The sequence below is a fragment of the Manis pentadactyla genome, chromosome 5, assembly GCF_030020395.1.
Source record: "Manis pentadactyla isolate mManPen7 chromosome 5, mManPen7.hap1, whole genome shotgun sequence".
In the NCBI taxonomy this organism is placed as follows: domain Eukaryota; kingdom Metazoa; phylum Chordata; class Mammalia; order Pholidota; family Manidae; genus Manis; species Manis pentadactyla.
In genome coordinates this window covers 91519673-91545167 of record NC_080023.1, presented here as the reverse complement: position 1 = coordinate 91545167, position 25495 = coordinate 91519673, and the positions used below count along the sequence as shown (strand labels likewise).

Genomic DNA, 25495 nt, shown 5'->3' with positions numbered 1-25495 from the left:
GAAAATTAAAGCCTGCTGTGTTCAGACTCTTCTCATAGGACTATTGAGTGGGATTCTTATCGTCCCAAGTTCAAGTGGACTGTGCCTTTTCATTTCAGCTGTGCAAAAGTATGGTTTGCTTGACCAAACCTAGATTATTGGGAAATCTGTGACCTTCAGGTCAGAACTGACTCAATAGGGTGAGCCAATCAATAGGGTGAGAACCAAAATGGGGCAAAAGTCTACTTCTGGAGAGGAAAGGCCCCCTGGCACCCACTTTACCAAACTGTCAGACAATGGAGAAGTACATGAGAAACACACCCCAAAATACCTTTAGAATTTGTGTTCTGACAAAGCATTGTATAGAACGAACTGTTAACTTTTATCCATCTTTATTTTGATATTATTGTGTGTCCATTCTTTATTTAAAGACTGTCCTTGGACTTAGTTAATATTATATATTCCACATTGTGAAATAAGTTAAACAATGGGGAAATAATCTTCTTGCAACAGGAACTTGCTTTCCCCTAAAAGGTTATGAGTCTGAGTATCTCCCTAAAGAAATGGTTAAAATGTAAGTTGGCAGTCACCGGTACAACTAGAAGGAGCAGTTTCAAGGGCTATAACTTGTAAGTACTTAGATCTTCAGTGCAAGGTATTAAGTCTTTAAATGTGTCTTGCAGTCATTCAGTCAGTCAGCCAACAAATATTTATTGATATACCATGTACACAGCACTGTGCTAGTGTGGGGGTACACTGAGAAAGAAGACATGTAAAGACCAGAAAGAGGATTAAAACAGAAGAACAGGGCAACTGAGAATTATCTGAGATGGAGTAATGAGGGATGACCTCTCTGAGGCTGTCTGTGACATTTAAACAGAAACTGAAGCAGATGCAAATCTTTGAAGTAACTAAGGGCAAGGAATACCAATGTGGTGGGTCTGTTTTGGGGGTGGCAGTGGGGAGTGGGGGTGGGGTGGGTGTGGCTCCAAAATAAGCTGGAGAAGAAAACTGGAAGTCATTGATGGGTTTTAAGGAAGGAGGGGTTAAGACCATCCTTCATAGGGTGGGAAGGGGAAGCAAGGAAATTAATTACAGAGTGCTTTTGCATTAGGTCTCAGGAGAAAAGCAGGAGGCTTACATAAGGTGGTAATAGATGGGGTTTATTTTCAAAGAATCGACTGTACTTAAAAAATAATGGGGATGGGGTTGAGAAAAATATAGGAATTATCCAAGATTCCTGCTTCTGGTTTAGGATCATCTCCCTTAGTTTATTTCCTTCAAGGAACTTACCACAGTGAACACAGTTGAAGCCATTACCTTCTTAATTTATTTGTTTACTTGTTTATTCTTTCCATCTAGAATAATGCTGGCTAACAGAAAAACAATGCAAGCTTTGTCTGTAATTCTTAATTTGTTAGTAACCACATTCAAAAGGAAATGATATTAATTTTAGTGATACAGTTTACTTAATTTGATATATCCAAAATACTCTCTCAACAAGTAACCAATATAGAAAGTAATGGGAGAGTTTACATTTTTGTGTGTGTGTACTGTCTCCGAAATATTGTATGTATTTTACTCTGACAGCACATCTCAATTCAGACTAGCCACATTTTAACTCCGTAGTGGCTAGTGGCTATGTGCTGGGTAGGAAAGATCCAAAGTATGAGCCATTGAGGGTGGGTCCATTCAGTCTAGTTCATCGTTTATCTTCAGCAACTGCAACATTTAGTGACATACAGGGAGCATTTGATAAATTTTGAATGAATGAATAAATGCCTGGTGATGAGAGCCTTTTTGGAGTTATTCATTTTAGGGGTGGGGATCAAAGCTTCCATTTTGGACTCATTCAATCTGAGGTGTCTGTGAGACCTCAGTTGGAGAAGTCAAGAAAGCATGTGGATAGGAGAGCCTGGGATCTGGGTAAAGACATCAGTTTGACACCTTGATGGTTTCTAAATCCAAGGGGATCATTGTGGATTATTTTGGGAAAGAGTGCCAAGAAAAGAGAGGGCCCAGACCCTACCCTCAGTGATACCAACATTTAAATGTTGAGTGAGAGAAGAGGAAAATCAGGAGAATGTGGTGGTGTTAAGACATCAAAAGAGTTAAGTTTCTCAGGGAGAAAGGAGCAGTCAACTGCTAAGAGGTCAAGTAAAAATATATACCTCTCTGAGGTTGACCACACTCCCCTTTCTCTAAGTGCATACTTTTGCCTTAAATAAAGACTTCTCATTGCTCTGTTTTGTCTCTGTGCTCTTCCAGTGGTAATCATCTTTGTTACTTTGCTATTTCATTCAATTTTCTAGACTTAAGCACAAGTCTTCACTCTTTCTGTCCTACTTCAGATGAGAAGGGAGGGGCTACTGAGATCTCTGATTGGGGCTTGCAGATTCCCTTTGCCTGAGGGACTCAGACAGACTGCAGCTGTATGATCATGCTCTTTAGAAGCCTGCCTGAAAATCTCCTTTCTTTGCCTTTGGGAAGTTCTCAGAATATAATCTCACTCCATCCAGTGCTCTGCAGCAACCCCAGATCCTGGGGCAGTAGGGGCTTAGTTCCCACACAGTGCAAATCAAGTGGACACAGAACACCAGGTGATCCTGGCTTCAGGAGTTGGCAAGGGATCTGCCCTACACTGATCAGGAATTCAGTGAACTTTCCATTCCTCCCTTTGCTCCTCCTTGCGCTCTGCTGCCTGCACAGCTGCTGCCATTCACTGCTTCTCTCACTTTAATGAGTTTCTTTCTTACCTACACTCATCTGACCTGTTCAAGAATTCTTTCTCATCAGAGTCAAGAACCCTCCTCTTCTGTCTGGGCTGAGTTCTCACCTAGTGTGCAGGGAAAGACCTCTCCAGACCCAGCTGCCTGACAACACTACGAGGAACAAGGTGTCAAGAATTCTAGGTGTTATAATTGGAGGTCAAAAGGCACTGAGGAAATTTGCAATAACCCCCAGTTAGGTAATATTGGCCTAGTTCCTTACTTTAAAGATGATGCCAAATATCTATTCATTCTCAAACCCCTGGTAAAGTCACAGATACTCATGCTCCTTCCATGAACCTCTATGGTCCCATGTTATTCCCAGTGCTTTAAAATATATTCTTTAAATAATGCTGGACTAGAGTTTTGGGTTCTAGATCTGCTTCTTCCATAAACTACCAGGTTTCTTGACCTTTTGAAGGCCAAATTTCTTTGTATTTCAAAAAAAAAGAGATCTCTCTCTGACTTAAGTATTACCAAGAGGGCTTAAAAGATATAATTGTGGAAAGTGTGGCAGGAATGTTAAGATCTCAATGTGCCTATCTTCTTAGTCCTTTAAAAAAAATTTTTTTAAGGCCCACTTAAGGGCTTAGGATGCTGTCTTTAAGGTTTTCGTGAATGGGGCAAAAGCTGGGGGAGGGGGAGACAGTGTCCACTGAGAGGCATTATGTCACCATCCACAGTCAGTCCTCTAGATAATTCTATAAGATAAATTTAATACAAGGAATTTATTGATCCTGTTCTCCAAGATAGTGGTTACCCTCAAGCCCTGGAAGCATATCATTTAGGACTGCTTGCCCTGCCTTAAGATAGATTGTTAGCTGATTACCAAAGAATATGTTAAGAATCTTACATCCTAACTCCCTGGTTTTTAAAATGGAATCTTAGTCTTAAGATGGAGTTCCTCCTCTTCTTACTATACTATTTATCACATTTTTCATCATAGGCAGGAAAAATTAATCATGACGCTTGTCTCATGTCCCTGCCCTACCCCAGTAGGACTCCATTTCCTAACCTATCTTAGGCAATGCAGTTTTACTACTCCTACAGTGCCTTAGTGTAAATTAATAACAACTTTATTCAAGAATTTATTCATTTGCAACTTTATTCATTTGCTAACATTTTTCAAGTGTGTTGTTATAGGTAAATTAAGTTTCTTTATTGCCTTTCAAAGCACATAAAGAATGGCATAATCTAGTTTAAACTCTGTGGCTAAGTAGTTGTGTGACCTTGAATAAGACTGTATCTTTCCTGTGCTTTCCTGCATTCTTATCTACAGAACAGAGGGGTTAAACCAGATGGTATCTAGTTGTTAAAGTAATTTATGATTTGTTATAGTTAATTAGGGTTAACTCTGTCCACATATTTAACTTCAAATTTGATCAGTGAGCAAAGGTCATCCTAAACAAAGTCAAGAAACCTAGGAATGAATTCCAAGTGCACCACCAAGTAGAGGTATAATTGTGGATAAGAGGGGATAACTTCACTTTTCCCCGGTGTTAATAGGATTATACTCATGCTTACCTCTCAGGATTGTTTTGAGGACTGAATTTTTCTGATCTGTATATTACTAGAGAAATTAGAAGTGCAACTATTGTTAAAGTAGATGTTTGAAACACTGTATATATTACCACTCCCAACAAATAACAGGTGAAGGATAATAAATAAGGATAAATAACTTATTTATCCTTAGGGCATACAACTTGTTACATTCGATGAGTGGCCACAGATTATGGCATTGGAATACTCTCAATGTGAGAATGAAGACAACTGTAACCTTGGTATCTCCAGAGAGCACCTGTCTTTGAATGTTTACAAGAAAATAGGGGCATACAGTAAAAATGAAACAAGAAAATGGGAAGGAAAGAAATCACAAAAAAAGGAAGGCGCAATTAGGAAATTAAAGGCGGATTAGAAGAAGCAGCAGGGACGGGGAGGGGAAGCTGGCATCAGCAGGGCAGGAGCGGAGCCAGTTAGATTGGGGGCAGAGGTAGGTGGCGAACGAGTGGCTAGTCCAGTGACTTGCCAAGGAGGCACCAGGCCGAGGAGGAGGGAGGAGGGTGGGGCTTGGCAAAGGGCAAAGGCAGGGCAAGACTTAAAAAGGAGATGACTCTAGATAGTTGATGCCATGAGCGACGCCCAGGGCAAGGAAACCCAACGAGAGATCACAGGAGGAAAGGCCCAGCACGGAGGCCGCCGGCGGGCTCGCGAGGAGCGCGCAGACCGAGAGCGGAGCCCCTGGGAGCGCCGCAGCCCGGCACCATGTGCGAGCTGTACAGCAAGCAAGACACCCTGGCGCTGAGGAGCAGGCACATCGGGTAAGGGCTCCCTGCCCCGAGGGAAGGCGCAGAGACGGGGAGACGGCGAGCGCGGGGCGGGGTCCCAGAGCGCGGCGCGCCGGGGCTCCGCGAGGGCGGCTGCCGCGGGCAGGACGCGCCGCCGCCGCCCAGCCGGCTCCCGGGGCTCCCCGCGCTCCGCCGCCCGCCGACGACAGGCGGCTGCCGGTCAGGAGGGCGACCAGCCCGAGGAGTAAACACCCACCGAGGGTGGGCGCCGGCAGGGAGGCGTGTCGCTCTTCGCCACGCCCAGCGACGCAAAAGTCTTTCAAAACTATGAACGCAGAAGTATTTTTGATGATGGCAATTTTTGAAAACAAACTGATACTGACAACTTTTGTTTAAGTGAGCTTCCTCTTCGTGCATGTTTGCTTAAGAGGTAAAGGGTTAATCCAGGAGTGGAAAAAAAAAAAACGTTGGAACCTCTTTCTTAAGACTAAAATACTTCTTACCTATCCTGGTCTGTCAAACTGTGCCCTCACTGCAATTACACAAGGCAGTAGTCCCTCTTATCTACTTTTGTTTTGCGCCTGTTCTAAACGACTTGGTCACACCCTGGTGAGAGTACAGGATTGAACGGTAAATCAGACCTGGCCTCTGGTCCTAGCGGGCTGTCATGTTACCTGCGTGACCTCTGTCAAATTTAATTTTTTCTTCTATGAAAGTTTGAAAAACATGCTTCACAGGAGCGCGTGAGTGAGATTAATAAATGTGAGTACGTTTTTAAAAAGGTACATGTAAATATGAATGATGATTGTAGCCACTGGTGATCCCTTGCCACTAAAATCAAAAACCTGCCTTACGTGTAATTAATAAGCTCTCAAGTGGGTAGGTGTGAGAAAGGACTGGGGGACACAGGAAAGAAAAGAGCCAGTATCCTCTTGTAAGAAATGCTGGGCAGCCTCTCATACTGATCTGATCTCAACCTGGTAGGTTTCTAGATGGTTTAAGATAGTCAGATATCTGTCCAGCCGCGTGTAACATAGTCAGAATGCTCAGATTCCTTCCTCATTGCCTGACCTCTCCCTTACTTTTGTCTAATCACCACTCCTCTCTGTTAATTTTCGATCCTATGTGGTTAGACTCCAATGAAAACCTAATAATTTCTGATGTGAGCAGAACAAATTCTGTACAAGGAGGAGTGTAGCCATTGACTGGAATAATAATTTTACCTGAAGTCTGAGTGGTCAGGTAGAAAGGAGGCAAGGTGAAGTCTGCAGTTTTCAGCCCACGCTTGCAACAAAAGTTTTCTCTGGATTTTAACTCATAGGTATACGTTAAAGCTGAGCTTGCTCATCATTTTAGGGGGTGTTTCTTAATTTTAGGCAATTTTAAAATTTAAGATTGTTCACAATAATCAACATACTTCCTAAACAGCTGCATATCCATTTAATAAATAGGTATTTAATTACCCTCTAAACTAACTCCAATGTGTATGGCATTTTTGTGCATGCAAAATAATCAAAATAAAAATGATATATGCAGCTTTAATTTCTAAATGTCCATATAGCCAAGATCAAAAGCTTTTGTTGATGTTACTTTGCTGCTAAAATTTATACTCCAGATGTTCATCCAAACAACCAAAAACATGAATGACTTTTTATTATGCTCAAAAGAGTGGGGTTAATTGTTAGGAAGAATTAGATTTCATTATTTAAGAGGAGAAAATCCATTTGATTCAGAACAGGTACCACTGACCAGACATGGAAATGAACTATAAAAATCTTCACAATATTTAACATTAGGTTATTTGTATTCAGCTTTCAGTGCTATTCATTTCTTTATAACTTAGATTAGAAGGAGAGAGAGAGAGAGAGAGGAGAGAGAAAGCAAGCACTATCTTGGGACATGGTATAAGACAATCTACTTTCAAATTCTGGTTTTCTCTCTTACTGGCTATGTAATCTTGAATGTTTCCTAATCTTGTCTGTGCCTCAGTTTCCTCTCTATAAAAGTAAAAATGTTAATAACCCCTTTATGTGATTATTGGGAGTATTAAATGAAATAATACTTGGAATACTGTCAGCTCCTGACACATAGTAAGCCCCCCAAAATGGGTCAGGGGGTCCCCTGAACAGAATTTACCAAAGGAAAATTAGTCATTGGTTTGTGTAATTAGAGCCATCAGAGCAGTTAACCGAAGTGCTTCTAAGTAGTCAAATCATGGCAAATTTAGGATAACAAGCATAAGAAATGTGAGCAGTGTCACAAATACGGGATTAAGGTAAAAGTTTCCAGTCTAATATGAAATGAAAAAAAAAAGTATGCTGTGCTTTCCCTTTCCTTTATGCAGTTGTAATTTTCCACTGATCATGACCTTCATTGAGAAGCAAAAATACAGATCAGTCCTACCAGACCAAAGTGTTTCCTTTCATTATTTCTAGGCCCTCATGCAAAGTTTTCTTTGCTGCGGATCCCATCAAAATAGTGCGAGCCCACCGGCAGTACATGTTTGACGAGCAAGGTGCACAGTACTTGGACTGCATCAACAATGTTGCCCATGGTAAATGTTCTTTGTTGCTTCTTGAAGGATGCATTTAGGCAAGAGTGAGACTTGGCACCATTAATATTTATCCCAGGAATTGCAGTGGCTGTGAGTCCTTGGCTGAATGGGGGCAGTAATCACAGCAAAATGTGGGAGAGAAAGAAGCTCATCTATTTTTTTGCTTGCTTCAGGATCCCCCTCACTTTCCAGGCATTTCAAACTGTAGCTCATTTCAGGGGTTTGTGTTTTCTAACTTTCAGTGGGACACTGTCACCCAGAAGTGGTCAAAGCTGCCCTGAAACAGATGGAACTGCTCAATACAAATTCTCGATTCCTGCATGACAACATTGTTGAGTATGCCAAGCGCCTTTCAGCAACCCTGCCGGAGAAACTGTCTGTTTGCTATTTTACAAATTCAGGGTATGTTTCAAGTTTCCCCACCCACCCCCGTTCCCACCAATCTCTTTGTTTACTCTCTCACACATACCTTTCTTTTTGATTCGTGATGGAGCACAGATGGTGAATAGGTTTTTTGAGATTTTTGCCTTTTTACTAAGTAACCACACACTGGGGACTTGACTGTTTTTCTGCTCTACTCTGTGAGCGGATTGTAGATAGAACGTGGGACAGCATGTTCCAGGGCTTTTAACAGAGCCCATAACAATAATCTGATGATCAACATGTGCATGCCACTCAACTTATTATTGCCACGGCTTTCTTGGTAAAAGACCGGGAAAGTATACCATTAAGTATCCCTAGAGGATAGGTACTTGGATCATAACCATGGTAAAAAATATTCAAATCTGGTGTTCATGTGAGAAAAATCTAACTAGTCAAATGACACTCATCTCTTCAGGTAGTACAGTAAGTAGCTAAAGAATTGATCATCCTAGATAGTTCTTTCAAAGCAGGAGTGAGGTATTTTAGCAAGGGAAGAACTACCAAAAGAGCTCCAACTTTTGTTAAGATTTGTTACTGATTTGTTTTCTTAGGCAATCAAGCATATTTCCCCAATACAAACAGAAAGAAAGAAGGAGTAAATTCAAGTAAATAGATATGTTCCGGGGCTCTCTTGTCCCCTCCTGGCTCATGCCAGGAGCTCTGTCTGTTCTCTCACTGTATCTCTCAATAAAAGTCTCCCGGGCTCTCCTAAAAAAAAAAAAAAAAAGATATGTTCCAACTTTTAAATTCTGTGAATTCAAATTATTATGTATCTGTTTTGTGGAATATTATGAAGACATTAAAAAGTATGTTTTTGAAAATGCCTGCTTAATGACATGTAGAAAGCTCAAAGTGCTATGTTATGTTAGGAGGAAAGCTGTGCAGCCAGCATAAACTCATATTTTAAAAATGATACATATATGTATATGTATTAAAACTACTAGAAATTCTATAACATAAATGTTCCATTATATGATTCTTTGATTCACTTTTCTCTTTTCAAAGAGATATTTTAAAACCAAATCTATAACCAGAAGATGGTTCTCTTTTTCTTTGTAAAGAATTAATCCTAATATTTTAGGATCTAATGTGTTATCAAGCATTCTTGCCTCCAAAAAATTAAATATAGTATTGGATTTTTACTTCTAAATAATCCTACATTGCCAAAGAAGGATCAGTCCTAAAGAGCACTGCCACCAAAGACTGGAGGACAAAGAATAATCGTGGAGTCAAACAGGCTCCAGTCTGAATGCTGGCTCTACCTCTTATTAGCTGTGAGAACTTACTCTGGTTGTTTAACCTCTCTGAGGTTGTTACCTCATCTATAAAAAGTAGTTGGCAATACTTGGTTGGCAGAGTAGCTATGATCATAAATGCAAGCAAATCACTCAATATGATGTCTGGTGGATAGTAAACATTTCACAAATGATTATTTTCTTCCTCTGTGTTTGAGTGGTATGTTTAGACTCCCTAAATGAGATAGAAAAATTATGATATTCACTTTATAAATAAGGAACTAATCAAATACCAGGTCAGTACAACATCATTTAATAGCCAAGTTAATGGGTCCTTGTCACACCCCCATTCCTCCATTGAGATCAGCCTTCCTGCAGGCTTCCTAGCATCCTCAGCGTTTGTCACCTACTGAAGTGGCTCAGCTGGAGAGAAGTGTGAAATGAGCAGCTCATCCCTAATTTGTATAGGGTTTCCTCTGTATATCTCATTCTTCACTGAAGATGTTTGGGGAACATGTATTAGAAGGATGAAGTGAGATTGCTCAGTGGGCAAGACTGAAAGGATGAGAGAGGAATTCAGCTTATTTCTTTATAAATGTCTGAATAACTAGAATCTTAAAAAACTTTTGTGATGAACATTTGAAAATATTTTCAGAGGCACTTACGTCATGTTGACTCTTCTATTGTATCTTCATAGATCTGAAGCCAATGACTTAGCTTTACGCCTGGCTCGGCAGTTCAGAGGCCACCAAGACGTGATCACTCTTGACCAGTAAGTCTTGGACTTCTGCAAGACTTCTAAGCAGGAGCTCCTTTAGAGATGAAATTGTACTGATCCTATCCATACTAAAACCATAAGCACATATGGAGGAGGGAGAGTGTGTGGCACAATGATCTTTATTATGTTTTAAGGGATCAAGGTCAGATAAGGTCTGGAGGGTACTTAATTCTTCTAAGTACCTGCAAACAGGGGAGGGCCTGTTGGGGGCTGTGGTCATGGCCTCATGGGTTTTACATGAATCAGGGCCTGCTTTTCATACATTAACTATTTATTGAGCCACTACAATGTGTAAGTAACTAAATATTTTTAAAAATAAAAATACAATTAATTTCTTAAACATCCAAGCATTCATGTCACTGTTGTAATTACCCAATGTAACTAATGTACAAGATACAATTTAGATCAAATTTTAAAGAAAGCAAGCACCCAAGTAAAAGATAGTATTTCCTCATTGGTGTGTGACTATTAACAATCACTATTAATCTTAGCTCCCAAACATGAATTTTTATTACATTTTAAATAAGAACTCTGACAAGTATTACCTTCACTAAGGAGATTTTTTTCTTAAATGTTCTGTGTACCTCTCCACTCCGCCAATCTCAGGCACAGGACTGAACTGAGCATGTACCTCATTTCTGTTTTTCTTCCCTCAGCAATATTTCAAGACTATATTACTGGATTTACATCTATTCTTCTAATTAAGTGTTGTCCTATAGGAATATAATATGAGCCACATTAAGGAATTTAAAATTTTCTAGTAACAATTATATCCAAAATAGCATCATTTCAACATATAATCAACATAAAAGATACTGAGAATTTTCTTTTCTCTTTTTGTATTAAGTCTTCAGAATCCCATATGTGTCTTACATGTACAGCACATCTCAATTCAGGCTTGCTGCATTTCAAGTGCTCAGGAGCTGCCTGTGAGGGGCAGCTGCCACGGGGAACAGAGCAGCTCAAAGTACTGAATGTCATGCCTCTGTGATGGATGCAGCGGCCACCCTTTGCTCCCAGCTACCACAATAGAGCTGCAATGAACATTCTTGCACATGTGCTGTTATAGACCTTCCTGAGGACTTCTTCGGGATAAACACCCAGAAACAGGATTGCTAGGCCACAGGGGTACTATGAACATTGTTAATTTGACCACCTCCAGATCAGTCTCCAGAGTGGTTGCAACACTCCACACAGTGCATAAAATTGCCCATTTTCCCATATTCTCACCAAAACCTAACAATATCTTGCTTTCTCATTTTTTCCCTAATTTCTGCCAGTCTAATAGGTATAAAATGATATCTATGTTGTTTTAACTTGCAATTATTTAATTTTAATTTGCAATTTAATTTTCTAATCATGAGTTTCAGTATATCTTCATATACTTATTACACATTCATGAATTCTCTTCTGAGAATTACCTGTCCATACTTTTTGCCCATTTTAGTATTGGAATTCTCATCCTTTTCTTGTTGGTTTATGGTGGTTTGTATAGCCTAGATCAGAGGATCTTAACCTTGACTGTGTTTTAGAAATACCTGGGGAAATTTTTTTTAATGCCAATTCCCTAGCCCCACCCCACACCAATAAAAAAGAATCTCTGGAGGTGAAGTTTAGGAAACAGTGTATATTTTTAAGTTTCCCAAGTAATCGTAATATGCAGGCAGAGTTGAGAACCACCATTTTAGACATTAATCTCTATAGTTGGAGACATTTCAATATCATTTCCTAATGTGTCATCTATCTTTTGACTTTGTCCATGGTATCTATCCTTCAACAGAAATCTCTAATTTTGATCAAATCAAATAAGTAAAATTTTCAGCTTATGGTTTGTGTTATCTAAGTTTTGTTAATATCTTTTCCCCAACAGCCATCCTACCTGCCAGATCATGAAAATGTTCTTCTTCATTTTCTTCTACTACCTTTATAATTACTCATATTGAATCCACCTGGAATGTACTGTGTTATTGTTTATGTATGGATGTGTCTCTAAACTCACCTTCTGTCCCAGTCATCTCTTTGTTCTTATCCAAATACTACATAAGTTTTATTACTATGGCTTTGTAGCATCTTTCAATCTATGGTAGGGGAAGTCCTCCCTCTGCTTTTCCTATTCATGGTCCTTTTATAATTTCTTTTCCAGATCTCCTAATTATATGTCTGCTCAAGGAACAGAAAAGGGAACATCATAGCCACCTGTATTTAAAGTGAGAAAATGGAATTTCATAGCCACTTGATCACCTCTATTCTTAGTTCTTCTTGAAGAGACCTCCTGTTCTATACCAACTTGTATTTGCCGAATACATGCGATTGGATACCCCTTAGAGACCATCCTGAACATAAACACAGCCCATTTTATGATATAACGTTGTTTATAAAATTTAGTAGGATTTAACTGTCAAATACATTCAAAGAATAAATGCGCATCACTTTTTTATGAAGCTATAGAAAATAATTCTGTGCTTTTTGACAACCTGATTTAGCAGATCTAATATAATCCAATGAAGTTAGGGGTTTTTTTGTCCTGCTAAAAAAAAATGTTCTGTGAGGATACATACTTGGCTTTCTATGTGTTTTGTTACATGAATCAGAACTGGACAAATTAAATGGCTAGTCTTGCCAAGAAAAATTAGATCCCATACAGTTAAATCTGGCACCAATGTCGAGATTCTCCCTGGATGATACACAATGCTATGTTTCATGTACCAGAAAAGCATACTTCTTTGAGTGTTTTTGGTTACTGTTCTTTTTCTTCTCAGTGCTTACCATGGTCACCTGTCATCTTTAATTGAGATCAGTCCATATAAATTTCGAAAGGGCAAAGATGTCAAGAAAGAATTTGTGCATGTGGTAAGTATCTTAGAATCCAAGAACCACAATGTAGATTTTGGAAGAATGCCTAATGATAATCCAGTCTAACCTGTTCATTGAAATGAAACCATCAAGAAGAAACTAAGACCTAGAACAGTTATATGGTTTAATAAAGTCAGAGAGCTCAATGAGAGGGTGTGGTTTAAAATCCATTAATGACTATCACAATGGACAAGTTAGTATAGTGGTTTGATAGATATCATTCACAGTTCTCATTTTATTTTTCTTGCCCCACGAACTTCAACTGCTTTTCCCATCACTGATGTTATCTGGAAATTCAGAGTTGAATCAGAAATTCAGAGTTATTGTCTTAAAATTAAATTGCTTTATGCTAAATTAATTTACAGATTTACTGGGTGAAATAAATAGTGAATAAAGAAAATAAAACCAATCAAGCTGCAGAAACAGTAAAACTCATTTGGTTTAATTAGGGATTAGTAGACTTTTTAAAGAGAATCATTAATACCTTCCTTCACATTTTTAAGATCTGGAATCAGTGCTAAAGTGCTCGTTTCCTAAGTGATTGCAATTTACTATACAGTTGTCAAGTTGGTTTTTTTAGTATCCAATAGTTAATACAGTTTCCATTCAGTGAAACTTTCAAATAATATAATCACATGTGTTGATCTGAATTTGCCCCTTATATGAATAGGGAGGCAGTCTTGACTTACAAGGGTCTAGTAGGGAATCCAAGTCCTGTTCACAATGCTGAGATTCCAGTTCTCACAGAATTCAGAAATGTTAAGGAAAAGAACAAAAGAACTTAGTCACTTAAATCCACATGCTCGCCTTTCTAATATGCTCTTATGAAGAAATGCCTTTTTTTTAAGTTCATTTGTTCAGGAGTCAAATCCATGAGACACTGTATTATTTGCTGTTTTCAGGCACCAAATCCAGATATTTATAGAGGAAAATACAGAGAAGACCATGCGGACCCAGCTGGTGCTTATGCAGATGAGGTGAAGAAAATTATTGAAGAAGCTCATAGCAGTGGAAGGAAGGTTTGTATTTACAGCTTTGGAAATATTTTAACACCTTTTCTAAAATGGATTGAAATCATTGTGATACACTGGAGAGGTGGAAAACGATTACATTCTTTTCTGGTTACATTTCCACTTGGTTCATATTTCAAAAATTCATTATCATAGTCATGCTTCTAAGACTATCTCTTTTTATTTATCCTGGAAATGAAATCACCATGCCCTTTCCAGAACTGGTGGAAAGGGCCTAATTTTGACCTTCCCAGTGGAACATAGTCTTTGGTCCAAAGGGGTGGAGGTGGGGGTGGATTGAGGAAGGTGCTAGCCCACGAACAGACTATTCCAACAGAGAGTAGCACAAAGGGCCAGTGCATGGGAAGGGAAAGGAAGGGGTGGCATGGAGTGGCCCTGGGGCCTCACGACCAGTGCAGACTCCCAGGCCCAGAGTGCCCTGGGGCTTCCCTTGAACTGGTTCAACTTTCCTAAAGCTGCAGAGCCTGGGTAGTCCAAGGCAAAAAACTGTTCTCCCAATCTGGACCCAGACTCCTAAGGCAGAACCAGATCCTCCAGAGCAGGAAAAGGATTTCCGGTTTCTCAGTCTTCACCCTACTGTCTTTAGCTTAACATTAAATTCTCACCCACTGGGTGGTTACTCAGGTGGAGCTTTAATGTGATTTGACACATGCTTTGCCTTCAAACTAGCTTATGGCATTGACATGGCTATAAAAAAAAATCTTAACTGAGATGAAAATAAAGCATTTCCTTTTTTTCCAATTCAGATATTTTTATCTTAATGACTGGAAAGTCATTTGCATTTCTGCATTTCTGAAGAGTTTCTTCCTTTTCTTCCCATTCCATTCATTTGTCATATCTTCTGAAATGATATCTGTGCAGTTGGACCTATGCTCTACCTACCTGCTGTGGGGAGCTTCATACTCTTTTCCTTTTCAGATGTAGCCAATATTCTTTTCACGAACCATAATAATTCCTCTGGGGAAACAAAGTTTACATTACCAAGACCATATCATCTTTTTGCTGCTAAAAAGGCTTGGATAATTTTTTGAGGACATTAGCATTCAGTGCTGATTGAATTGATGCTGTCTTGATGACAGTGCTGAAGGCCATGAACTCTGTGAGTTGGATTCTTCAGAATATTAGATGTGCTAACAAAGTCATGGAATTTTAGAAGAGAAATCTCTTGAGTCTAATGGCCTTACTTTATAGCTAATAGACAAAGTGTTTAAAAGTGGAGAACTTAAGTCAAAGTGATACAATTACTAAGAGCTGATCTGGGCTAGAACCTTCGTTCTCTTGCCTTTGTATCTCATACTATTTCTGTGCTTTCTCTTCCTAAATCAGTGTTATTTATTTTCTACTTCTCCTTTCCTATACTCCAGAACACTTCCTCTGTAGTTCCAATGCTGAACTAATTCCTTTGAGTTAAGCCTAGTTCAAAGAAATACAGCAAAGTAGTTAAAGTGTGTGGACACAAGTTACTCTCCCATTTCTTAGTGCAAATTTGAGGCTAGGCTGTCCTGTTTCACCAGCCTGAGGAAACAGACACCCAGTAATGTGTTTAGAACCTGGGTGATTTTTTAGTCTTATCAAAGACTGATCAAGCAATCAAGCTACTGGTCTTATCTAGTTGGTTCTAATGAAGACACAGCATTTAAATGAATCATGGAGAAACAGGAGGCACCCGCTCTTCCATTTCTCGTGGTGGGTTCACTGGTACTTTAGAAACTCAGAAATGAATGCTTCAGATCAGGTGCTTTTCGAGCATAGACAGCTTTTCTTTTCTTTTAAATCAAATGACCTATTTGTCATTTGCCACACATCCATTCCTAATCATTTGTTAAACAACCCACTCTATAAGAAGTCCTCTCTTTTAGGGAGTTTGAGGGGCCCTAATGGACTTTGACCCCATCTTTTCTTGTATAGATTGCTGCCTTTATTGCTGAATCCATGCAGAGTTGTGGCGGACAAATAATTCCTCCAGCAGGCTACTTCCAGAAAGTGGCAGAGTATGTACTTGACTTGGGCATCCTGGGTCATATTTCAGGCACTGTGACGATTGTAGGGCCATACTGGTTGCTAAAATAGCGAAGTACTTCCAGACTAGCTGATAAATAGCCACTTGGTAGTGCCTGTCACCTCAGGACTCCTAGAACTACTCCACCTTCCCAAGACCCAGCAAATAAAGGGTTTGCACATGGTCCAGCAGGGGCACCTCAGCTCTCTGCTCCAGTCTGCAGCCTGGCATCCTCACTGATTGGCTGGTGCCCAAGCCTTACCAATTATTAAAAATTTGAAGACTAACCCTCCTAAACACTACTTCTTATTCACTTCTTACTCTTCCCACTTAAAATACTTTAAGTACAGCTTACTTTAAGCAGCACAAACATGAATAATGTACAGTATGTCTAATCTAGAAGTATGTGTTTAGATTACAAAGTCAGTAACATCACAAAGATGCCACTGGGGATTTGAGCACTGAAATGTTTTTAACAAATATTACAAACTTCAGGTTAACAATATTTGTTTAAGTTCTCTATAATCTGTATCTTGTGGGTGGGTTTGGGAACTCTTCAGTGACCTGAAAACATTAGATCTGCCCTTTTGCTTTTCAGATATGTACACAGAGCAGGGGGTGTGTTTATAGCTGATGAAGTTCAGGTAGGCTTTGGCCGAGTTGGGAAACATTTCTGGAGCTTCCAAATGCACGGTGAGGACTTTGTTCCGGATATCGTCACAATGGGAAAACCAATGGGCAATGGCCACCCAATGGCGTGTGTGGTAACAACCCAAGAAATAGCAGAAGCCTTCAGCAGCTCTGGGATGGAGTATTTCAATACAGTAAGTTTTGGCCAATGTAGTACAGAATAAAGCTCAGTATTGCCAGTTACCCAGCCTAGCCAAACTTTGATCTAACTATATTTCATTCTATCTGGCATTATTCTCCTTGTATTTCCCCTTAAGGGTCTTTTCTCATGTTAAAATGTCCTTATTAATTGTTCCAGTGATAAATGGCTGCCCAGCTAAACTCTAGAGGTTAAGCTATTTCATTAACAGATAATATGACCTGCTTTGTTTTGCATCACACTTAAATTCCCCAAACACTTCTGAAGTGTTTAGATGACTCAGAGTACTATAAATGTTCCTGTCATAGGAAATACTAAATTTATACTTTTGGGAAATGTTGTTTCATTGGTTTTACCCCCCAAAATCCTAAGCCTTAAGTGTGGAAAAATTATTATGGCTTGTGAAGTATGTATAATGGACTTCTTAACAGCTAATAGTAAGATTCAAATCTAAGGACATGAACTGATTGGAGATAATGTCATTGTTTAGCTGTTTTCACAAAACCGTTCAAGGGCAGAAATCCATATTTCTGAACCACACTTGGAAATCCTTAATTCCCAAACACAATGTCTGTTTTTTGATTAGATGAACTAATAAGTTGCCTGATAGTCCTTCATACCAGTTATATGGCATGGAGAATATAATTGAAATGAGTTTTCTCTCAATCCTAAATGAATAGAATCTGGCTATATTCTAAATCTAAAATGCTAATATAACAAGAGAATCTTTTATTGAAGTTATATCTTTACTTGCTTATGTATGAGTCAAATTTCTCATAGTTGAAGCAAGGCCACTAATTCAACTATTAACGTTTTTTCATTGATCTTTCTGCTGTAGTATGGAGGAAATCCAGTGTCTTCTGCTGTTGGTTTGGCTGTCCTGGATGTAATTGAAAATGAAGACCTTCAAGGAAATGCCACAAGAGTAGGAAATTATCTTACAGAGTTACTGAATGAGCAGAAGATGAAACATACTTTGATAGGAGATATCAGGTATGTTTATCATGAAGGTGTCATAGAGATAGCTTTCATTTTCATTTTTCCAAAGGAAAATAGCTTATATTTGATCTTATAAATTTAAAATAAATTACATAAAACTAAATCTAGAAAACACTGAAAAACATAAAGAACAAAACTCATTCTTAACCCAGAAGCCAGATATCCATCACCCCTGTTAACTTCTTATGTGTATCTTTCCTGACTTTTATACCTAAAAAATAAATAAATAAAGCTGGAATAATTTCAGCACCTAAAGATGAAAAGAAGGAACTTAAAGTAACTCTGAATGATCTATTAAAAATTATGACAACCTGGACACTTGATTTTTTTGTAGCTATATATAAACATCAAACATTTATCATCATTAATGTCCTGCATAACTGAAGAGCATGAGAAGGTTGTATTTAAGCCTTTTTCTTTTATAATTAAATAAAAAATACCAGATTACAAAAACTAGCAAGAGCTCTGGATGCTAGTATGTATGTTGGAATCTTGGATTAGTTAGAATCAATAACAATTACCCTCAAAGGGAATCACACTCAGCTTCAAATTAAACTGAAGTTTGGGGACAGTGTCAGCTTTCTATGACAATGCTTCAAACAGTGTGTACCAAATTTTCTTTCTCCATCTCCCTCCCTCAGGGGTGTTGGCCTTTTTATCGGCATTGACTTGGTGAAGGACCATCAGAAGAGAACCCCTGCCACAACCGAAGCTCAACACATCATCTACCAGTAATCGTGCCCCCACACCTGTTTGATGTCTTGTCTTGAAAAATGCTCACCCTCTTGAAAGCTTTTTTACTTCCTCCAACCCCTCCAAATAAGGGAAGTTTGAGACACGTGCAGTTTATAAATGTGGGCTTCTTGCGAATACTACACTGCTCTACATTCCCATCATTCTCGAATGATCTTAGTTGTCATTTGTACTCACATGTATTTTCTGCGCTAATTAGGATGAAAGAGAAAAGAGTACTTCTCAGTGCCGATGGACCTCACAGAAATGTGCTTAAAATAAAACCACCTATGTGCTTCACTGAAGAAGATGCAAAGTTTATGGTGGACCGACTTGATGGGATTCTAACAGGTCTGTCCCCAGATTGTTAAGATGCCTCCCTGCTCTCTGCCATCCCCTACCATCATACACAACTGTGCACCTTGTTACTGATGACAGAAGTGAAGGGCAGTGGAAATGAATATGTAACTTGGTAGCTAGAACTAGGAAAATATAGCTGGAAAATGGCAACTACATGAACTCTTAAATTGAAATTTTCTGTTTGTACTCATACAACTCCAAATCTAAGTTTTTACTGAAATGACACATGGTTTTATTTTTGTTATTTATTTTCACTTTTTAAAAAAACTGCATGTCTGCCTTGGACCATGCACCACCAATGCTTACTCTAATATTTCTGCATTGTCCCATGAAAATACATGAAACATTCTTAATAAAAATTATAGGCTATAGGTTAACAATTATTTGCTATATGTTATATCATTTGACTTTATGTGTATTTCACATATTACAGTTTAATTTTTGAAGACCTTTGTTTGTCATTCAGAATTATAGCCATAATTTACCTTTATTTGCCTGTGTTATATAACTGGGTTAATGTGCTTTTCCATTATGAGCATAAATTGAGATTAAAGAGGAAACAACGGTGTAAAACCACATTGGAAAACATAAAACACTGTCAAATGTTACATCATTTTTGTGGTTGTTTCAGTTATATTTTTAGAATTCAACCTCTCTGCTCCCTTCTCAGTCTTCTGTTAGGATAAGGCAGATAAACCAGAATGTAGAGCAGGGTAGCATACAAAACAGATAATTAATGTTTGGAAACTTGAATTTCCAAATTATTTGTAATATGGTCACCATCTTTGGACCAAGAGTATGTTCACACCTAAACCTGGCAAGCATTCCTCACACACCTGTACTTGCTCTGGTCCCCTTGAAGGGCCAGGTGGAAGAAAGTATAGGTTGGGGCAAATCTGTCACTATTACCTAAAAGCCAGGTCAGCACTTGAGCATTGTTAATGGTGGGCTGAAGATTTCCTTTGAATAAAGTGACCAAGGCATAGCTAACACAGGCTCAGTACCACTTGTAAATGATAATAATGAAAGGCTACAATAAAAGTTTAAAAACAGCAAGTTTAATAGCAGCACTTTTGAAACACATTACGTTTACTTCTTTATTCTTCATTAAGGGTATTACTACAGATGCCAGAAAGTTGTGTGTGTGGTATTGTTTTTAAGATTTTTATGTTATTCTGTCTTCTTCATTGTGTCTTCAGTTTTAGAAGAAGTCATTGGAGCTCAAAATGAGAGTGCGATTTCTGAGAATACTCCATGCAGAACAAAGGTAAGAGTCTGATACTTTACTTTTGGGAAAAAGTTTAGAGCTTTGGGAGTTCAAGAAAAAGTATTGCAAATTTTTTAAAAATTGTACAATGACCTCTAGAATAAAATCTGCCTTTGCTAGGGTTGACTGATTGTTGCAATTTTGAGTGCACAATTAAATTTCAAGTCAATTGTCACACTGTTTGAAAGGAATAAAGCCAAAGACCCATTCTTACAGGATCATGCCCAGACCCCAAAAAACCCTTAGATCTGCAAAGAGGACCTTCAAAATATATAGAGATGAAAATAAATGTCCTTCCTCTTTGTCTGAGGCCACCTGACACTGCCTTGGATTCCCACACACCACCCCTTAAAATTAGCAGAAGCATTAGCAGTGTGGCTCCAAAATGCCAGTTTGGTCCTGAAGTGAACCACGTATAAACTTTGAATGGCAGCCAGGGCCTGGGAACTGTCCGGCACCCAGTGGCCTAGTTTCTGCATTTGATGTGCTTCCAGCAGAGGGCCTTTCTGTTCTCTCTCCGAGCTGCCCAGGGTGTGAGAAAGAGCTCCTTGAGCCCAGGGAAACAAAGGGCAAAAAAACTTGAGAGGCTTTGTTGCATAATTTGTTATTTGTTTATGACTGGGTTGCATAAAGGAACACTCAGTGCCTCCCACATGTCCAGTGCAGTCAACTAAGTCCTTCTCCTGATTGAAAAACATTAGGCCCTTTGAATGATAGCAAATGATTTGCTAACAGGACTGCTTCTGTCTCTTGGTACAACACAACCAATTACAGAAATCAATTTTTAACTGCTCTTCAAGTAGCTTTTCAAGTCTAGGACAGAATCCTAGCTGTTAAGAACTCAGCAAGCATTGAAAAGGAGCTTACAAAGGGAGCTCACCATGGGAAATCCCACTTTACAGTTAGCAAAGTTAGTGTACATATTTCTGAAGTTTCGGCTTGGAGTCCCAGATTTAATGTTGACATCACATTTCAAATGTCTATGGAAGATGTCAGTCAGGGTTAGAGAGGAACAGCCAGCATTATTGTGTTGTGTTGTGTTGTGTTGTATTCTGTTCTGTTCTCTTCTGTTCTCCCTTGGGTTGTGTTTGCTATTGGCCTGTTGCGTCAGCATGCAGAAGCTGGACCGGTTTGAGGTGGAGGTTCCATTACGGTTTGTTCGCCTGTCTTACAGATGCCCAATGAAGCCCACTCAGAACTGTTCAGCGACGGCACCCCAGACTCCAGAGAAAATCCCAGCCAAAAGAGAAATGGATTGTGCACAGATAGACATGCACTGCTCAGTAAGAGGCTGAAGACATGAGAGATCAGAATTTTAAAGCAAGATAAATGTCTAGTTATAGAAAATTAATTCAAACGTCTTCAGTTAATAGCTGTATTGTACCCTGTAAAGGTAGAATTTGCAGTTCAATTAGAAGTGCAAATAAATAGGTCCCTGGGTGATAAGAATGAGCCGGATGATAATCAAACCATGTCAAGATTATTCACTCAGCCTCTAGCCTGTTAGTGCCATAGGAGATTTCTGAAAGTACTTCATTTAGTCTGCTAATGCAAAACTGAGTTTTAAGTTGGCAGTTTTATGCCTCACATTTTAATGTTTGAAATGGGAGAGTAAATACAATAGGTTCCTTAACTTTGGACACTTAGTGCCCTATAACATGAATGAATCATTCTTTAATGATTTAATTTATATCTATTTATGGACTAAAGTAAAATAAAAGATGATGTGAAACAAAATATTTTTACTAGAAAAGTGTTCACTTTTCTTTTGCAGAGAATGTTAGGATTGGGGTGGTAAACACAAAGCCGTTTGGAAAAAAAATGATGTATAGCAAATGTTAAGAAGTGTATGAATAATTCAGACTTCTGGCAGGGCAATAGATCAATCATGATTGAGGCTTTGGAGGCTGGGAGGGACAAGGAGCAGACCCAGAAACACTCATAACGATGTTGCTGAGCAGCGGCAGGAGCCAAAGCTCTGTGGCCACGAGTCAGACCTCAGCTCTGTCTCTCAGGTGGTGACACCTCGACAAGTCCGATAAGAAATTAACTTTCAACCAATTACCTTCCTCTTCTCATCAAGTTTATTGTCACTTCCACACACTCCCTCACACACAAGAGCAGGAGTGCACACACACACGTGCATTTCTAACCAGACACTGACAAAGGGGAATGAGGAAACTTACAACCTCAAAAATCTCTTCCTTACGTGCAGGTGCCAGTTGGAGGCTAGTATATGAACTGGAAGAAATTTTAATTTCAGTATTGACTTCCGGTTATCTTTATTGCCTTCCCAACAGCTATTAAACTTTTTGTTTTGTTTTTTGTTCATAAGGAAAAGAAAACAATTTGGCTATGTCTATGTTATGATAATTGAGAGGGATGTTGGGAGGGAAGTTAATTGCAAAAAGCTTCCTTTCTGAGTTTGTCATAAATTAAAATGCTATAAAAAGGCAAGGTCTCATTATTAAATTCTTTTTGCTCCTAAAAGTATAACTGACTCTGTGGATCTTGCCTAGATAATGCAGAGGTTGGCTTCCAGGAGGTGGCAAGAAGGGTGACTACAGAAGTCTCTGTGGTTTGCTTCTAGGAAAACACTTAGGAGCTGATCAGCCCCTTGGCAGTGCGGGTGAGCCCTCCTGTGTGCAGCCCACGCTGGCGCACTTGGAAAGTGCTTGTCTCCTTCTCTTATTGGAGCTGGTTTATATGCTGAGAGAGGAAGGGAAAACCCGCACCTGGGTTATAAGTTTTCCAAGTATGAAATAATAGAAAACAAACACTTTATTCTCCAGTATATCCACTCTTCTTCATTACCTGTAAGTTAGGTTTTTATAAGGAGAGATATAGTAACAAGTGACTCCTTTCTGAACACAACAGAGACAACCTGTGGGTGAGGTTCCTGGCAGCTGCCTCATTTCTGTGATGCCAAATAGAGGTTGTATCAGTTTGGATCCTCTGGGACTCAAGATAGAGTCCCAAGATACATCTAACACCAAGATGGTTGGAAGCTCAAACAATCAAATAGGGGTAACGCCTGTGAAGGATGAAGGAGCCAGGAAGCAGGAGGAAGCAGGAAAAGTGTTTGGGTCTGACTCCTGTGACAGAAGAGCCCCACACTCAGTGCAGCTCTGAGGAGGTCCCAGCACGTCAGGGAGCTCAGCGCGAAGGCTGCCCCTCCAGGAGGATGCGCTGGGCAGAAGGGCAGGCCCTGGTATCCTTGCTGACTTCCCTCACTGGCTGGCAGATCCCAGCGACAACACCCTGGGCTTAAATGCTGCCATGGGCCTTGGAGGCGCTGAAGCTGGAGGCCGCCAGCAGACCACACTCCTCACCAGGCTCCTCTCAAGTGGAGAGCAGAGCAGCACACCCCCGGGGGCGGCCGTCGTCATCCCTATCGCCACACAGGTCCATCTCCCCACGCGTATGGGGGAGCAACTCTTCAGTGGTCCCAACAGGTTCTCTCTTCCCAGAGGGGAGAATTGAAAGAATGAAGTTAGTGAAGCAAACAGCTCCTGACACTGCAGACAGTATCAGGGCCACAGCTGGGATTCATCATCTCCCTCTTCCACGTCTGAAATTATACTCACCCTCAGCAATCATTTACGGATGTCCTAATGGTAGTAGACATTATGAGATGTCCCACTGCTCATTCCTACTAGGAGTGTGAGCCATTGGAAAGAATGCCTTTCTCAGGCCAGGGCCGAGGTACTTGTCCACTCAGGTCAAGTAGTACCAAGAGACACTGAAGCCTGTCATGTGAGTTCCACATGTATTCCTGTCTCTCCCACTTTGGAACAGCATCCCTACCTCCTTCTGCTGATCAAGCTCAATTGCCAATGTGGTGACCCCACCTGCTGCTTCCTAGATGTAAGGAGGCTGCAGTGCTCAGATGTCAGTTGTAGCTTATAGTTTAACAGGAATCTTGCTTTGTTACCTGGCAAAAGTCCATCCCTGTGGGGACCAGGGCCTCCAACCCTACAGATCCCCAAGCTGTAGGGATGGGAAGAACAAAATTCTCCGCCGAGTCATTGATGGTAAGAAGGGCCATTCCTGGGTTCACCTTTTGCATCCAGGACCCTGTTGGGGGCACAGTGCCATCTGGAGGTCCCTGATTAAGTACAGATACTGCATTTTGAAGGATTGCACCCCATCCTTGCAGAGTATTACTTCTGAGCTGATGCTTCAGCTGCATCTTCTTTCGGGAAGGTGTTCCAGTACCCTATCAGAGTGGCAGCTTCTGGATCGTGTGAGTATAATGCAGCCAATCAATCTCATGGTTATGGGCCTACCCTGAACATCTTCACTGTAAGGTGGGTTCCCCCTTCTGAATTCCCTTGGGGATTCCTCGCCTGTGGATCAGACATAAGCCCCTGGTTTGGGGTTCTGGCTCAGGCCATGCAAGCAGGAAAAGCAAAGACAAACCCATACTCCAAACAGACGTCTGTTTCTGTGCAAACAGACCACTGGTCCTGCCAAGATGGAAGGGGCCTGACGTAGTCAGCTTGACACCAAGCAGTCAGTTTATCTCAAGGAATAGTGTCACATCAGGCACTCAATGTCCATCTCGATTGCAGGCAGATTAGGTACTTGAAGGGGCAACAGCTGGATCTCTCCTGGTGAGTGGGAATCCACACTGTGGGCCAGTACATTGCATCCATCTCTGCCACTGTGGTGGCTCAGATGGTCCAGATCTCTTCTGACCAAGTTACCACAGAGGGCAGGAAGTGTTAACATAGCTCTGGAGCAAAAGTATAAAAATTATTGTTGTCTGTTCCATAGGAATTATTTTCTTTTCTGATTGCTTAAAAATAAGTATATTCTCCAAATTAGTAACCACATATCCTGTACATGAGGCCTTCCAAATCTGCCCTAGCAACATGCCCCCTCTAGCCCTGCAGCTGCAGTTGGAGCTACTGCTTGGTTGAACTTGCTGTAGTGTACAGTCATTTTCCAACTGTCCCCAGCTTACACAGAAGCCAAATGAGCTACTTAGGAGGAGACATGATAGAAAAAACCACTCCTGCATCCTTAGATTTTTAGGAGAGGCACTGTTTTCCATGTTAGTACCCAGAATGTAATATGGTCTTTGATTTGATTTACCATTTTGGTTGGAGAGGGTAAGGGCAGGTGGGTGGAAGGGGGTTTCAAAGGCTTCCAATTCTTCCACCTGGGCTTCTATGCTATGATGGCTCTTCCTCCAGACCGAGGACCCAGTGTGGGGGGTCACTCAACTGCCAGGTATGTCCATCCTGATCATATATTTTGGGAACTAGGGAAACAAACACAGGTGGTCTTTACCAGTGACGGCTTGAAGAACACTGAATTTTCCTGCCTACATCCATCTAAGAAGGCCTGAGGAAAAGGGAAGGCTTCCTCTGGGGCAGCCTAGGGAGCAGAGCTTAT

General features: G+C 40.2%; 1 protein-coding gene across 4 annotated transcripts; it reads left to right on the top strand.

The window, feature by feature from the left end:
* Window positions 1-4852: 4852 nt before the first annotated feature.
* Window positions 4853-22588, top strand: ETNPPL (ethanolamine-phosphate phospho-lyase). Of its 4 annotated transcripts, none has more exons than XM_036920922.2 (13): window positions 4853-5065; window positions 7468-7586; window positions 7829-7988; window positions 9942-10016; window positions 12782-12872; window positions 13778-13894; window positions 15815-15897; window positions 16504-16729; window positions 17573-17727; window positions 18375-18464; window positions 18686-18816; window positions 20025-20092; window positions 21966-22588. In XM_036920922.2, exons 1-13 carry the CDS (start codon window positions 5010-5012, stop codon window positions 22035-22037), a joined length of 1443 nt encoding a protein of 480 aa, XP_036776817.2. In that variant the 5' UTR covers window positions 4853-5009; the 3' UTR covers window positions 22038-22588. The 4 variants fall into 4 exon arrangements, with proteins under 4 accessions (XP_036776817.2, XP_036776818.2, XP_057358500.1 ...); XM_036920923.2 differs by having other exon boundaries at window positions 21955-22588; XM_057502517.1 differs by lacking the exon at window positions 21966-22588 and adding an exon at window positions 21204-21362.
* The last annotated feature ends 2907 nt before the right edge of the window (window positions 22589-25495 follow it).

Bases quoted from the DNA above. Each gene is read 5' to 3' on its own strand.
- ETNPPL (XM_036920921.2), top strand. From the start codon at position 5,010: ATGTGCGAGCTGTACAGCAAGCAAGACACCCTGGCGCTGAGGAGCAGG. The intron at 13,895-15,814 runs GTTTGTATTTAC...TTTCTTGTATAG, and splicing joins CTCATAGCAGTGGAAGGAAG to ATTGCTGCCTTTATTGCTGA. The intron at 15,898-16,503 runs GTATGTACTTGA...TTTGCTTTTCAG, and splicing joins TACTTCCAGAAAGTGGCAGA to ATATGTACACAGAGCAGGGG.